Source organism: Hemiscyllium ocellatum, chromosome 7, assembly GCF_020745735.1.
Source record: "Hemiscyllium ocellatum isolate sHemOce1 chromosome 7, sHemOce1.pat.X.cur, whole genome shotgun sequence".
Taxonomy (NCBI): Eukaryota; Metazoa; Chordata; class Chondrichthyes; order Orectolobiformes; family Hemiscylliidae; genus Hemiscyllium; species Hemiscyllium ocellatum.
In genome coordinates, this window is record NC_083407.1 from 60,229,816 (window position 1) to 60,244,280 (window position 14,465).

Sequence of the window (14,465 nt, forward strand, 5' to 3'; positions counted from 1 at the left end):
AGGAAGCAAGGATTTAAATTCTTGGCTCACTGGGATATGTTTTGTGGTAAGCATAAATTCTACAAGAGAGATGGTTTGCACCTTAATAGGTTAGGGACCAGCATTCTGGCAGGCAGGTTTGCTACTGCAACACAGCTATGTTTAAACTAAGTAGCGGGGGGAGGGGATAAACTGGATGCTTAAGAAGGAAATTGGAGGGAAAGTTAGAACAAGAGAAGTCAAGAAAGACAACTGTATCAATGAGGCAGAAAACTCAGAAAGGGATCATGCTGTAAGGTTGAGTGAAATAGGAGTTGATGGGAAGGGTGAGGGCAGGAACAAATTAAAAATACTATACATGAATGCACGAAGCATTAGAAATAAGATGGATGAGCTTGAGGCTCTTTTGGAAATTGGCAGATACGATATTGTGGGGATAACTGAGACGTGGCTTCAAGTGGACAGGGTCTGGGAAATGAATATCCAAGGCTACACGTGCTATCGTAAGGACAGACTGACGGGCAGAGGGGGTGGGGTGGCCATGTTGGTAAGGGATGATATTCAATCCGTTGCATGAGGGGACATGGAATCAGGGGATGTAGAGTCAGTGTGGATAGAGCTGAGAAATACTAAGAGTAAAAAAGACCCTCTTGGGAGCTATCTACAGGCCTCCAAACAGTCATCTGGATGTTAGATGTAAGTTAAATCAGGGGCTGAATTGGCCTGTTGCAAAAATGTTCCTACAGTTGTTATGGGGGATTTCAACATGCAGGTAGACTGGGAGAATCAGGATGGTATTGAACCTCAAGAAAGAGACTTTGTGGAGTGCCTCAGAGATGGATTCTTAGAACAGCTGGTGCTGGAGCCGACCAAGGAGAAGGCAATTCTGGATCTGGTATTGTGAAACGAACCAGAATTGGTCAGGGACCTCGAAGTGAAGGACCCATTGGGAAGTAGTGACCATAATACAATAAGCTTGAATCTGCAATTTGAGAGGGAGAGGGTACAATCAGAAGTGACAATATTTCTGATGAATAAAGGGAACTATGGAGCTATGAGGGAGAAGCTGGCCAAAGTTCAATGGTGCAATACCTTAATAGGGATCTTTCGACTCATTCTCAATAGATGAGATACTGAATTGCTGCCTTCATCAAGACGAATCTTGGAAATTGTAACTATAGCTGTGACATTGAAAGGATTAAATGATTGGGAAAAAAATAAGAGATAACATAAACATAAAGAGTTGACTGGTGTACTGCAAAAGAGTACTTTGTCAAACTATAGCACCTGGTAACAGAGGTAAACTCATAATATCCACACCACTTGCTCAGTAATATAGGTTGCATTTCTAGCTTGTCAGCTTTTGGTGATAAATGCCCTGCGGATTTGAGCATCCACCCACACAATTCTTACTGAGAATATAGGTTCAAGATCAATTTCCAAACTTTGATTTCCATCCTTACTGCAAACAATTAATTGACATTGTTAAATAAGTATATACCTGGAAGCATTGGTGTTGGAAGGCCATCCATATTTCTTTTCAGTATCCTCTGTAATTTAAAAAAAAAACACAATTCAGAAAAGTCATATTTGCTTTAGTCAAGTTTCTGGAGCACTTATCTGTTCAGTGTAACACACAATGAACTGCCGATTCTAACTCATGTTATAACAAGTTAAGTATACTGAGGCATGGCTAATATACAATTGTTCAACTCTACAATTCTGCTCTCAGTTGATGGGAGAATTGAAGAATAATTGTTTCATTTAAATATTAATTTTGGATTGCCCAGTACACCGTGACCTGTTGCAAAGGATCAGGTGTAAATCATTGCAGCACCACACTCTTGACTAAATCATTCCCATGTCAAATAAGCATTGAAGACTTTTAGGCAGTGATAAGGAAAACAAGAAGAATATAAAGAATCTAATGTAACTATTATTACATCTCAGAAATTTAGTTTTTCTTCACTATTATTGTTGTTAAGTTAGCTTGTCTGAAGCATTTTTAAGAACAAGACCAAAGGGACAGGATATCTGGTAGTTCAAGCTGCATGAAATGTGTTCTGCTTTGACTCACCCATTAGCATAGACAGAGGTGAACAGATTAATTTGACAAAATATTAATAGAGGCAGAGATCTGTGTTTCCAATTGAAACATGGAGGATGGATCCAATGACACTACCAAGATATGTGAATGCCTGACTAGCCATAAAAGATGGATGTTTCCTCAGAAACAGACCAATCACATCTGCGACATGGAAAAAGAAATAATCGAAGCAATCAATGTACAGGGGACCCTGATGACATCTTGTCAGGCACAGTCATTAACAGCTTTTTCAGTATCTAATTCAGCTATCTGAAATGAATGTGGGGAATCATAATCACAGAATCTGGGTCAGCAGACAGCCTGATTCAGAATTGTGCCAATCAATCTAAAGCAATCATATGAAGAAAGGACAGATATAAAAGCTATACTTATACAATTTCACTTCAATATTTTAAAAATATCAGTTCCCAGCTAAGACAATAGTTAAGTTCAATATATACCTCTTACACTTCCAAGCAAAATAAGAACAATCATTTTGCACATCGATAGTACAAACAGAAATACAGTGTAAAATAGAAATATTACAATATCCTCAAAATGTAACATGGACATCATTAACTCAATTAAAGTAGATTAAGTGAAAATGAAACACTTAAAAACATAAACAGACAGGGCAAGAAACTAAAAGCAGAAAAATGATGAAAAATCTGAAATTAACGAAAAAGTTAACCATAACCATGAGGAAGCTAAAGATTAACAACAAGATCCAAGAAAAACAGAAGGCAGAAAGTGAATTAAAGAGAAAAAAAGAGAAATTGCAGAATTGAACTAAGCTAGGCAAAGCAGATGTTTTGGCTTGAAATGGGGTAAGTCAATTTATCAGGGGCATCCCATTTTAATGGCTACCTGGTGATTCCTGCAAAATGTTAGATGAGGACTGTTAAAGTCACAGCTTCAGTCAGGCTTACAGATACTGATACTGTTCTTCCCACCAAGCTCTCTGCATCTGTCTTCCTGTTTCCAAATTTTTAGTAACTGATTCAATGTTATTAATCCAGCAGAGGGCACTACTAAAGCAGATAGAAAGCCAGAGCACGGACCTTGTGAGGTGATTGCCTGAAGAGGAGAACAGCACAAAGGTTAAGTGCGTGATAACACAAGTACAGTGACACTTGTAAATGTTATAACGATAGTTAAAATTTTTTGAAGACATAATTAGTATTAATAGAAAGCTATGTCAAGTTATGTTAATTAATACACTTCAAATGTATTTATAGGATTCATTTTTTCTATTTATGTCATGCATTGTGATGGAATGGAGGATATAATGCTTAATGCATTTATGGAAAGCAAAAGCATCATCCTATTCAGTTTCAATCTATCCATTCTTTGCAGTGTTCACCCACACTGAGTTTCTAATTTTTTCCCAGTCAGAATGCACGCACTCCACAAAACTGATGATATTAACAACAGACATTTTGAAAATTATGTCCATGACATCACTGAGGTGCTGTTGTGATCAAAGCTCCAATCTGCCAATGGTGTCTTCTTCAATGTTTAAGAGGGTGTTGTAGTATTTATAAAATAGTAATTGACTTTTCAAATCATTCATTTAAAATACATAATATATTTTACAATGCATTTATGAATGTTAAATGTATTTTTATATTTTAAAAAATTGATTAGACATGTTTCCGTAAGTATAACTGATCAGTTCAAAGACTTGGATTCATTAGTTTATCAATTAAGCTAGTCATTGTACCTATTGTTAAATTCATTATACTTCACTGTCAACAGAAAGCCCTGCATGTAATTACTCTGCATTTTAAATTGCTGCTCACATCACACAGTTTTTTTTGGATTAGATTAGATTAGATTCGATTCCCTACAGTGTGGAAACAGGCCCTTCGGCCCAACCAGTCCACACCAACCCTCCGAAGAGTAACCCACCCAGAGCCATTTCCCTCTGACTAATGCACCTGGGCAATTTAGCATGGCCAATTCACCCAACCTGCACATCTTTGTGACTGTGGGAGGAAACCCATGCAAACACGGGGAGAATGTGCAAACTCAACACAGATAGTTACCCGGGACTCTGGTGCTGTGAGGCAGCAGTGCTAACCACTGAGTCACTGTGCCACCCTATAATGAGAAGTCCTACTGTGTGGAAACAGGCCCTTTGGCCTTTTAACATCAGCTGAAAGTACACTTATTTAGATTACTTCCAGTGTGGAAACAGGCCTTTAGGCCCAACAAGTCCACACCGACCTTCCAAGGAGTAACCCACCCAGTCCCATTCCCCTACATTTACCCCTTCACCTAACACTACGGGCAATTTAGCATGGCCAATTCATCTAACCTGCACATTTTTGTGTTTGTGGGAAGAAACCGGAGCATAGAACATAGAACATAGAACATAGAAAGATACAGCGCAGTACAGGCCCTTCGGCCCTCGATGTTGCGCCGACCGAATCCTACCTAACCTACACTAGCCCAATAACTTCCAAATGCCTATCCAATGCCCGCTTAAATGACCATAAAGAAGGAGAGTTCACCACTGCTACTGGCAGGGCATTCCATGAACTCACAACCCGCTGTGTAAAGAATCTACCCCTAACATCTGTCCTATACCTACCACCCTTTAATTTAAAGCTGTGTCCCCTAGTAATACCTGACTCCATTAGCGGTAAAAGGTTCTCAGTGTCGACCCTATCTAAACCCCTAATCATCTTATACACCTCTATCAAATCTCCCCTAAACCTTCTCTTCTCCAATGAGAACAGCCCCAAGTGCCTCAGCCTTTCCTCATAAGATTTTCCTACCATTCCAGGCAACATCCTGGTAAACCTCCTCTGCACTCGTTCCAATGCCTCCACATCCTTCCTATAGTATGGCGACCAAAACTGCACACAATACTCCAGATGAGGCCGCACCAGAGTCTTATACAGTTGCAACATGGAAACCCACACAGACACAGGGAGAATGTGCAAACTCCAGACACACAGTTGCCTGAGGAAGGAATTGAACCCAGATCTCTGGCGCTCTGAGGCAGCAGTGCTAACTACTGTGCCGCCCACTTATGAGCAGCTTCAACCTACTGCCACAGTCCCCCTGAATCTGAAACATCATTTTCCATGTTACTTACTTTTTTGCCCATTTTGAAACATCCTACATCATTTGCCATGTCTAACACCAAGGATTGAATTTTCCTAATGATGGTGATGTAATACGAGCAAGGATGGTTTCTGATTAGAAACTCATCTCCAGTAAGAAACTAACTGAAGTTCACACTTTTGGTAATCTAAGCCCATAACCTAAATGATGAATGGTTTGTTGTTCACTTAGAGTCAGTGAATGTAGGAACAGGGGTGGATCTAATGAAGTGTCAGATTCAGTTAGATACTGCATGGCAGCCACCATTGTGATTGGTGTCCTAGAGATCTGTGGTTGGCAGCAAAGCCTTCCACTACACCAATATGAAGTGAAATAAAGTATAAGAACTGCATATAGGGCAACATAGACATAATTTTGATGCTGTGTCAGAATGCCGGTGGTAATATCAGACAGGAGGGAAGTTCTCTTTCCAGAGGATGACAGGAGATGACCAGCTCATCAAGCAACAGAGACAACTCTATGTTCCCCTGATCCTTCCTTGCTAAGCTGCCCCTTTCCACAAGGACCATACCTCTCCAGGCAACCGTGTTATAGAGTGCACAGACATTCATCATAATTACAGAGGTCCTTGTAGGAGGACACTTAAAGGTACCACTTGGCCGGTCCAAAAACCAAATCACATCTTCAGAAAACTGAAGTCCCCTCAATAGTTACCCTGCCAAGTGGATGGCATTGAGTGTACTGCCTTTGAGTCTCTGTCTGGGGGCCATATAGAGGGATTAGCTGATTTGTCTTTGAGGGCCTTCGCTTTTCCTTTAGGAACCACCCATGCTCTGAGGGAGCTGGAGTGAAGGTCTGAGGCAGCTTCTGCAAGGAACATGGCAGGTCCCATGAGGAAGGCCCCTTTGCATATGGAGAAAAGTCTTGTTGTAGGTTGCAGACCAGCTGTACACTGAGGCAGTGCAAGTCCTTTCTGTTGATGGATCTCACTGGCCAGTCACTGTGCGCGCTGATGGCCACATGGGTGCAGCCAATAAAGTCCTGCTGTTGGGACAACCCAGCAATTTGTGGTAAAACCCAATAGCCTCTTTCAGCCTGTGATGTCCAACTAATTATAAATCTGTCACCTTGTTCAACCTTGGCACAGATGACACTTGTCATCTGGATAATGAACTAGTTTGGACTCAATGAAAGCTTGAAATCCTGGACTTAATAGTTGATTCAGGGGAACTGGACTCATACTTTCCAAAGAGTATTTAAGGATAGGTAATAATTGCTGACCTAGCCAGAGACTTATACATTCTGTGAAAGAATTTGCCTCAATATTGCATCTAATTAATCAATGATAAAAGATTGAAGAATAAACAGTGGAAGCATAAAAATGTAGGGAACAAGAGTCAATTCAAGTACAATAGAAAGGAGGGCAGGAAATGAACAATAATGAAATTACGAGGGATAGAGAAAACAGGTAGGCAGCAAGGAAAAGTATATGGCATTCATTAAAATCTCCAATAATTTATTTTTGAAGCAATGAAACTGCATTAAATTATTCACCATCTGAGGCAGACAGGTTGGATAGCGGCCATTAACAATTAACAATTTTGTTGTGTAAGGGATAATTACAATTGTAATTGTTAGACCTAACTTTTGGTTGGGATTTTAACAAGAAATAATGATCAAATACAGCAACACTGTGAAACTGACAGAAGAATTAAATGTGAAGTGCTGTTTTTGTGATGCTAATGAATGAGCAGACAAATTGTCAGGGAAATTATGCTGATTTGCAATTCAGAGAATATGTCTGCCTCACTACAAACTGCTTGATTTCCAAATACGCGATGGCACATTGTTCATATGCTTTTTTACAGGCAAGTTCTGGGCATTCAGCATTCATTCCATGAAGTGATAATACCTGAAAATTTTCCAATGTTCAGTGATCCTGGTCACATATTCCTAATGGGAGACACCCTGGACTACTATGCACTATCATGTCTGCTCATTATCTAGAGGAAATTGCTGTAAGTGTGGGTCTGAAATTCATCTTTATCACGAACCTACTAATGCTATCTATCAATTCAGCCTCTATGTAATAGAACAGTAATTAGTGTAAGGCTTGAAGACTGGCTGAATGCTAGACATATGGTTTTAATAGCAATTCATATGTTTCCAAATGAAACGATATATGCCAACCTACAAAACTCACAAACACTGACAAATAGATACAACAAAGAAAATCTCAAATGAAAGGATATTACCTGAATAACAGTTGTGAGGAATGGCCTTTGACTCAGTCAATTACCTCATGGGGTTGAATATTTATTTCCATTACATTGGATTTCAGGATTTTGGACTCATTTTTTGAATGCTGCAATTTAGTATGTTTGACTGAAAACTGAAAGCCTCACAATCATTAATAGCAGTTTCACACCTTCTGAAACAAAAGGCTTTTGATATTGAACAATGCCCATTCAGCAATAAGATTTATTCGATTGCCTGCTTAGTCACCCAGAGGTAGACAATACTTTCTGAAAGTACTACATCAACTGGAGACAACGTGTTACCTATGTTGTTGGAGAAGCACTACTTCAAGTAAGCCAAACTTGAATTGTTTGAATGTACATTGAAATTATTTTGAATACTTTGTGTGAATTATGCACTTTCTAGGTACAAATCTTTGTATAGTGTAGCAGCTACTGTGTGTTGCAGAGTATCGCCTTTAACATTAAAAAGATCCATAAAAGTGCTAGTTACAAGAGGAACACATACTGAAGGTCATAACAATGAATTTTCATTGAAGTAGGTGCTATCATTACAATTCTAAACATCACGGTATCATCTGCAAATAGACTGAAACAACAAATGTTACTGATGTCATAATTGTGCATCCACATTGGAAAGGACCTCAGCGTTGCTGATGTCATTGTTGTGCGCCAATTGTCCTCTTCATTCACTGCCTCCTGTTGTACCCCTCACCCTCCTATTCCTTGCTTCACTTATTGCACCCCTCAGTGAGGACACAAGCAGCGAATGGGAGGTGAATGGGCTGGCAAGCTCAACTTCAAGTGAGGCAGCAATCGACAAGCATCCAAATCAGATCAAAATCCCAAGCTGAGGGATTCGATGGAAATAGACAACACTTGCTGCTTAAAAACTTGAGATGGTAATGAATTGTAGAAGATGAGGACAATCAAAGCAGCATTTTATTAAAGTGATTATGCAGGCACTGTAATTGTGCAGAGTGGGAGCACCTTGCAAATGCAGTGACAGCAAACACAGCCATTTAATATATTAACTATGCTATGGAAATTACGGCCCATCACACAGACGGTCATTTGAATTTTTCCAAATGAAGCAAGCTGAGTGGAGTGGATTGGAGGAGGGGTTGAAGAGCAATATTGTTTGAGAGGCAACACTTTGATTAACTGAGCATGTTAATATATGGAACCCCTGTGCATTCAGATACCTTGGCTGAGTTTCAAAAGATCCAAAACCACTTACCTTAGCAACAATGCTGAGTTCACATTTTGAATGACAGATTTAAGAGGTTTTTTTAAAAGATCTGTCTGTCTTTTACATGATTGATGATGAGAAGTTTGTCTGCTTTTGTAACAATTCATCCAATTCATGGGATTTCAAATCTTTGACTGTGTTTCATGAATAAGAGGTTTATTCAGTAACAAGTGTACATGAGTATACCCCTGTTGATTGTTGGAAGCTAATTATTTAATCAGCACATGGCTTCGAAGATCCAGCCTGTAAGAGATAGTATGCAAATGTCCATGGAGATGACATGGGATCACATGGGGTGCCATGGAAATGGCTGAAGGATGACCGACAAGGATTAAAGTGCTTGACAGCAATTTATAAAACTGTGCCAGAGTCTTATTGAACCCAGGCGAGCCTTTGGACCGGTCCACCTTGGTACTCACCCACTTCTGAACTGTATCCGGAGGAAGCAGATCTGACTCAATCATGCTCCTCAATTCCCAACACTTCCCTTGAGCAAAAGTCATGCACTTTCATGGAGACAGGCCCCCACTCAAGATTCCTGCCCCAATGGTGAAAATGCAACACTTTGCCTGCGCTCAGTCTGGTAGCATTGCAGTTGTACTTGTAAATGCACAAACTTCCCGTAGAACTTTCTGGAAGTTTAGGAAACTACGTAGTTTCTAAGAAAGGAGTAATAAGTGAATCAACTTCTCAGCCAACATGTTTATGATGTGATCACTTTATCTTTTGGATTTATGTAGTCAACTCAGATACTCAAATAGGTTTTGGAAAAAAGTTTGAAGAACTTGATTACTTTGTAAGTTGTTGATTAATACATTTTTCCCATTGTGTCTAAATTAATCTATGCATTTTAAAAAAGTGATTTATTTTCCCTTATAGATTGAGGTTTTTGATAGATGCACATTTTTTTAAAAAGGCACATGAGAAAACTCTTTTCACTGAACAGATTTATTCTTTTTCAGATAGTAACATGAGCGAATCACAATTTTCCTGTCTTTCATATATTTTCTCTTTGCCATTGGAGTTCTCTCATTCCCTATGACAACTTTGACAACTTTCACAGTGCTTGTTTGATACTAAGTTTTTAATGCTACAGATATTAAAATTGAAAATGTTCCTATCAGGATGATAGAATCCCTACAATGTAGATAGAGGCCGTTTGGCCCATTGAGTCTGCACCAACCCTCCAAAGACAACCTCGCATTTCCCATGGCCAATCCACCTAACCTGTACATCTTTAGACTATAGGAGGAAACCAGAGTACCCGGAAGAAATCCACATCAACACCGGGAGAATACGTAAACTCCACACAAACAGTCACTCAAGGGTGGAATCAAACCGGGTCCCTGGCGCTGTGAGGCAGCAATGCCACTGTGCGACCACAGTATAAAGTAAACTAAAATGGAAATTAAGGTATGTCTTACAAGGGAATCTGTTTAGCAGTAATATATGTAAAAGGCAACAGCTTGCAAACGATTAATCTTCCAATTCATTTCAATTGTTATGTAATGAGTCAAAATCATTATTCCACCTGATTAGTCATATGGACATACCTTGTACCGTTAACTCCACAGTGACTTGGCGAACTCCAGCAACATTGGCAGTTTCACATGTGTATTTTCCAGCATCATCTTTTTGCACTTGTTTTATGACTAGGCTGAAGGTTCCACGTGTATTTTGCTCAGTAATGTACCGATCATTCTTTGGGACAAGCTGTCCATTCTTGTACCATGTAACATGAGGTTCTGGACGTCCCCTCACCTGAAAGAGAAAGAATTACTACTAATTGTGCTGAAGAGTGGCAAAAGCTTTTACTTTAAGTATGGGGAGAAACAGGGGATGACTTCTTCTGTTCATTTAGTGTTCTACAATCATAAATGTAAAGTGTTAACTGTACAAATAAAAAGGTAAAGTCACTTCCTGACTTTATGAATGAGCCTACCATGGGGAACCTTATCAAATGCCTTGCTGAAGTCTATATACACCACATCCACTGCTCGACCTTCATAGGCCTGTCTTGACACCCCCCCAAAGAACTCAATAAGATTAGTGAGGCATGATCTGCCCCTCACAAAGCCATGCTGACTGCCTTTAATCACGCTATGCTTTGCCAAATAGTCATAAATCCTATCCCTCAGAATTCTTTCCAAAACATTGCTGACCACAGATGTAAGACTGACAGGTCTGTAATTGCCAGGGTTTTCCCTATTCCCCTTCTTGAAAAGAAGAACAACATTCGCCTCCTTCCAATCCTCTGGTACAACCCCCGTGGAGAGTGAGGAGGCAAAGATCTTCGTCAGTGGCTTAGCAAACCTCCTTTCTCGCTTCCCGGAGCAGCCTAGGATAAATCTGGTCTGGCCCTGGGGACTTATCAATGGTAATGTTTGCCAAAATTTCCAGCACATCAACTTCATCAATCTGATCTGGTCAAGACTGTATCCCAGCTCCTTAAAGTTCTCATTCACAACAAGGTCCATTTCCTAAGTGAAAACCGAAGCAAAAAACTCATTTAGTGCTTTCCCTTATCTGCTCAGACACCACACACAAGTTCCCTACACTATATCTTTTTGGCCCTACCTTTGCCCTGATCATTCTCTTATTCCTCACGTATGAGTAAAATGCCAAGGGGTTCTCCCTAATCCTTCTTGTCAAGCCTTTATCGTGCCCCCTCCTGGCTCTCCTCAGTCCATTTCTGAGCTCCTTTCTAGCAAGCCTGTAATCCTCTAAAGCTGTGCTAGGTCCTTACTTCCTCCACCTTACGTAAGCTGCCTTCTTCCCTTTGGCGAGAAGCTCCTTTGTTCTCGTCATCCAAGGTTCCTTAATCTTACCCCTTCTTACCTGTCTCAGAGGAACAAATGTGTGTATCACTCGCAACAACTGCTCCTTAAATAGTCTCCACATATCTGCTGTACCCTTTCTATGGAACAATTGCTCCCAGTCTGTACTTCACTTCCCAACTCCTGTCTGATAGCTTCATAATTTCCTGTTTCCCAATTAAATATCTTCCCTTGGCAAGTGCTCCTTTCCCTCTCCAAGGCTATGGTAAATGTGAAGCAGCTGTGATCACTGTTACCAAAATGTTCTCTCACTGAGAGATCTGACACCTGTCCTGGTTCATTGCCGAGCACCCAACCCAAAATGGCCTCTCCCCTCATCAGTCTGTCTACATACTGAGTAAGGAAACCCTCCTGAACATACCTGACAAAAATGACTCCATCCAAACTATCTGCACTAAGGGGGTTCCAGTCGACATTGGGAAAGTTGAAATCACCCATAACAACAACTCGGCTACATGTGCATTTTTCCAAAATTTGCCCATCTTTGAGTTCTTCAATTTCTCTACTGCTATTAGGGGGTCTGTTGAAAACCTCCAATGAGGTGGCTGCTCCCTTGCTGTTCCTAACTTCCACCCATACTGACTCAGTAGACAAACCTACCTCAACAACTTTTGTTTCTGTAGCTGTGATGCACTCTCTGATTAGCAATGCTACACCCCCTCCTCTTTTTCCACCCTCCCTGTTCTTTTTAAACATTCTAAACCCTGGAACATCAAGCAACCACTCCTGCCCCTGTGAAACCCACGTCTCTGTTATGGCCACAACATTGTAGCCCCAACTACTGATCCATGTTCTAAGTTCATCACTCTTATTTCTGATACTCTTTGCGTTAAAACAGACACACTTTAACCCTTTGTTTCATCGCGTGTGAAACTTTCCCAATAGATTCACTACATCCTGTCACTGCCCCATCTGCAACTGCCCCCCTCTCAGATATCTGGCTCTGATTCTCACCCCCATGCCATGTGTAGATGGGCATCACTAAACATCGGCATTTGTCTCTAAGATCTTGTTAAAGACAGCCTCCCAAAGGAAATCCACAATCAAAGATTGTTCATGATGTTTTTCTGAAAGATAATCAAATTTTACATTGGATTCACAACAAGGATTTTTCCAAAACTGGAGAACTCGGAAAGTTCCTTTCCTTCATCAGACTGAACAAAATGACTTCAAATAGTACCCAACACAAATGCTAAATCCTGAAAACTGTAAACCCATACATAGGATCTTCAGTAAACAAACAGTTATTGTAAGATTTGAGACTAAAATAAATTATTTGTTTTTTAAAAAAAAAGTTCCACGAGGGTGATCCTTCACTAAGGTTTGAGTATCAGCCAGGTTGTTCCTGCAATAAAAGTATTCAGTCTTTTTTTCTAATAGTTATAATTAGATCGTCCAAATAATTTTTGCATAGTATAATGTAGCCCATGTTTTGCTTCTGTGTTAATAAACTTTTATGTTCTTATTAAAAAGTACATTGACAGTCTCTTGTACTTAACAATATTCAGTGACTGAAAACCGTGGTAAACAAAAATAAAACTTGTAATCTATCAAGTTAAGCTTCACTCTGGGCTCTGACTTATTCAGTTTTACCATAAGTTGAGATCATGGTGGCTCAGTGGTTAGCAGTGCTGCCTCACAGCACCAGGGTCCCAGGTTCAATTCCAGCCTCGGGTGACCATGTGGAGTTTGTTCATTCTCCCAGTGTCTGCATGGGTTTCTTCCCACAGTCCAAAGATGAGCAGGTTAGCTGAATTGGCCATGCTAAATTGCCCTTTGTGTTAGGTGCATTAGTCAAAGGGAAATGGATCTGGGTGGGTTACTCTTCAGAGGGTTAGTGTGGACTTGTTGGGCTGCAGGAACTGTTTTCACACTGTAGCGAATCTAATCTAATAACTTTACATACCATTTTGTACTATGAGCAGTCATCCAATAATAAAACTCATCAAACATAGAATCTGTACAATCATCAGAAACTAAGCTTTTTATCCCAAATTTCCCAGAGGAGAATGAAAATCCCAAAGATAATATCTTGAACCATTTACATTTAAGCATTATTAAGGCATTCCATCACTCTAGCACACCCCACATGAAACATCAGTTTTAACAGCAGACACTAATAACCTAACAGTGAAACACATTCCAACATCCCAAAGCCCGAATTAATCCTAGTTTGCTTTACTGGATTTGCTGGGGAGGACAGACAGTCAAAAATATTCCAATTCTAACTGTTGTACAATATCAGAAATAAGTGACAATCTGATGCAATTGTGTAAAGGAAGGTGAAGACCTCTTGGTATTATTGCCAGGCTATTAATCTAAAGACCCAGGCAATGTTCTGAGGCTTTGGTTCAAATCCTACTGTGGCAAGTGGTGGAATTTGAATTTAACAGACATCTGGAATTGACAGTTGTCCAATTATAGCCATGAAACTGTTGCTGATTGTTGGTAAAAACCTATCTGGTTCACTTATGTCCTTTTAGGGAAGGAAATAGCCATTCTTTACTGGTCTGGCCTACAAATGACTCCAGATGCACAGCAATGTGGCTGTCTCTTAACAGCCCTGTGGGTGATAAAGGGTGAGCACTAAATGCTGGCCTAGACAGTCACACCCACGTTCTGTGCATGAATGAAGAAAAAGTCTTAACAATGTAGTAAATATCAGCGCTTGTCTCTGGTATTCTGATTTCTGCTGTTGTAACCAACTTTGCTCTTGATCCAAATAAAAACAGAAATTAATGGCAAAACTCAGCAAGTCTGGCGGCATCTTGCAGGTGGGTAAGCAGATAGGTAGAGATGGAGCCCAGTGAGAAATATGAAAGCGTTAAGTGGGTAGGTAATCCAGGGTATTATGTATGGCAGGCCAGGACAGAAGGGAAGCTGAATAAGTGATCATGAGAGCTGATAGTAACAGAAAATGGGTAGTCTCTGCTGAATGCAAATTCTGTAATGTGCTAATAGGTCTGAGAGTGGATGAA

At 40.2% G+C, this 14,465-nt stretch overlaps 1 protein-coding gene across 3 annotated transcripts in view; it reads right to left on the reverse strand.

Annotated features, from left to right (window-relative positions):
- The window catches only part of LOC132817098 (myosin light chain kinase, smooth muscle-like), a 429,362-nt gene that overhangs the window by 242,001 nt on the left and 172,896 nt on the right, over positions 1 to 14,465 (reverse strand). For all 3 annotated transcript variants that reach the window (XM_060827247.1, XM_060827248.1, XM_060827250.1), the window contains 2 exons: positions 10,204 to 10,411; positions 1,481 to 1,529 (listed from right to left, as the gene is read on the reverse strand). In XM_060827247.1, coding sequence (XP_060683230.1) covers positions 1,481 to 1,529; positions 10,204 to 10,411 — 257 coding nt within the window. The remainder of the gene's footprint in view (positions 1 to 1,480; positions 1,530 to 10,203; positions 10,412 to 14,465) is intronic.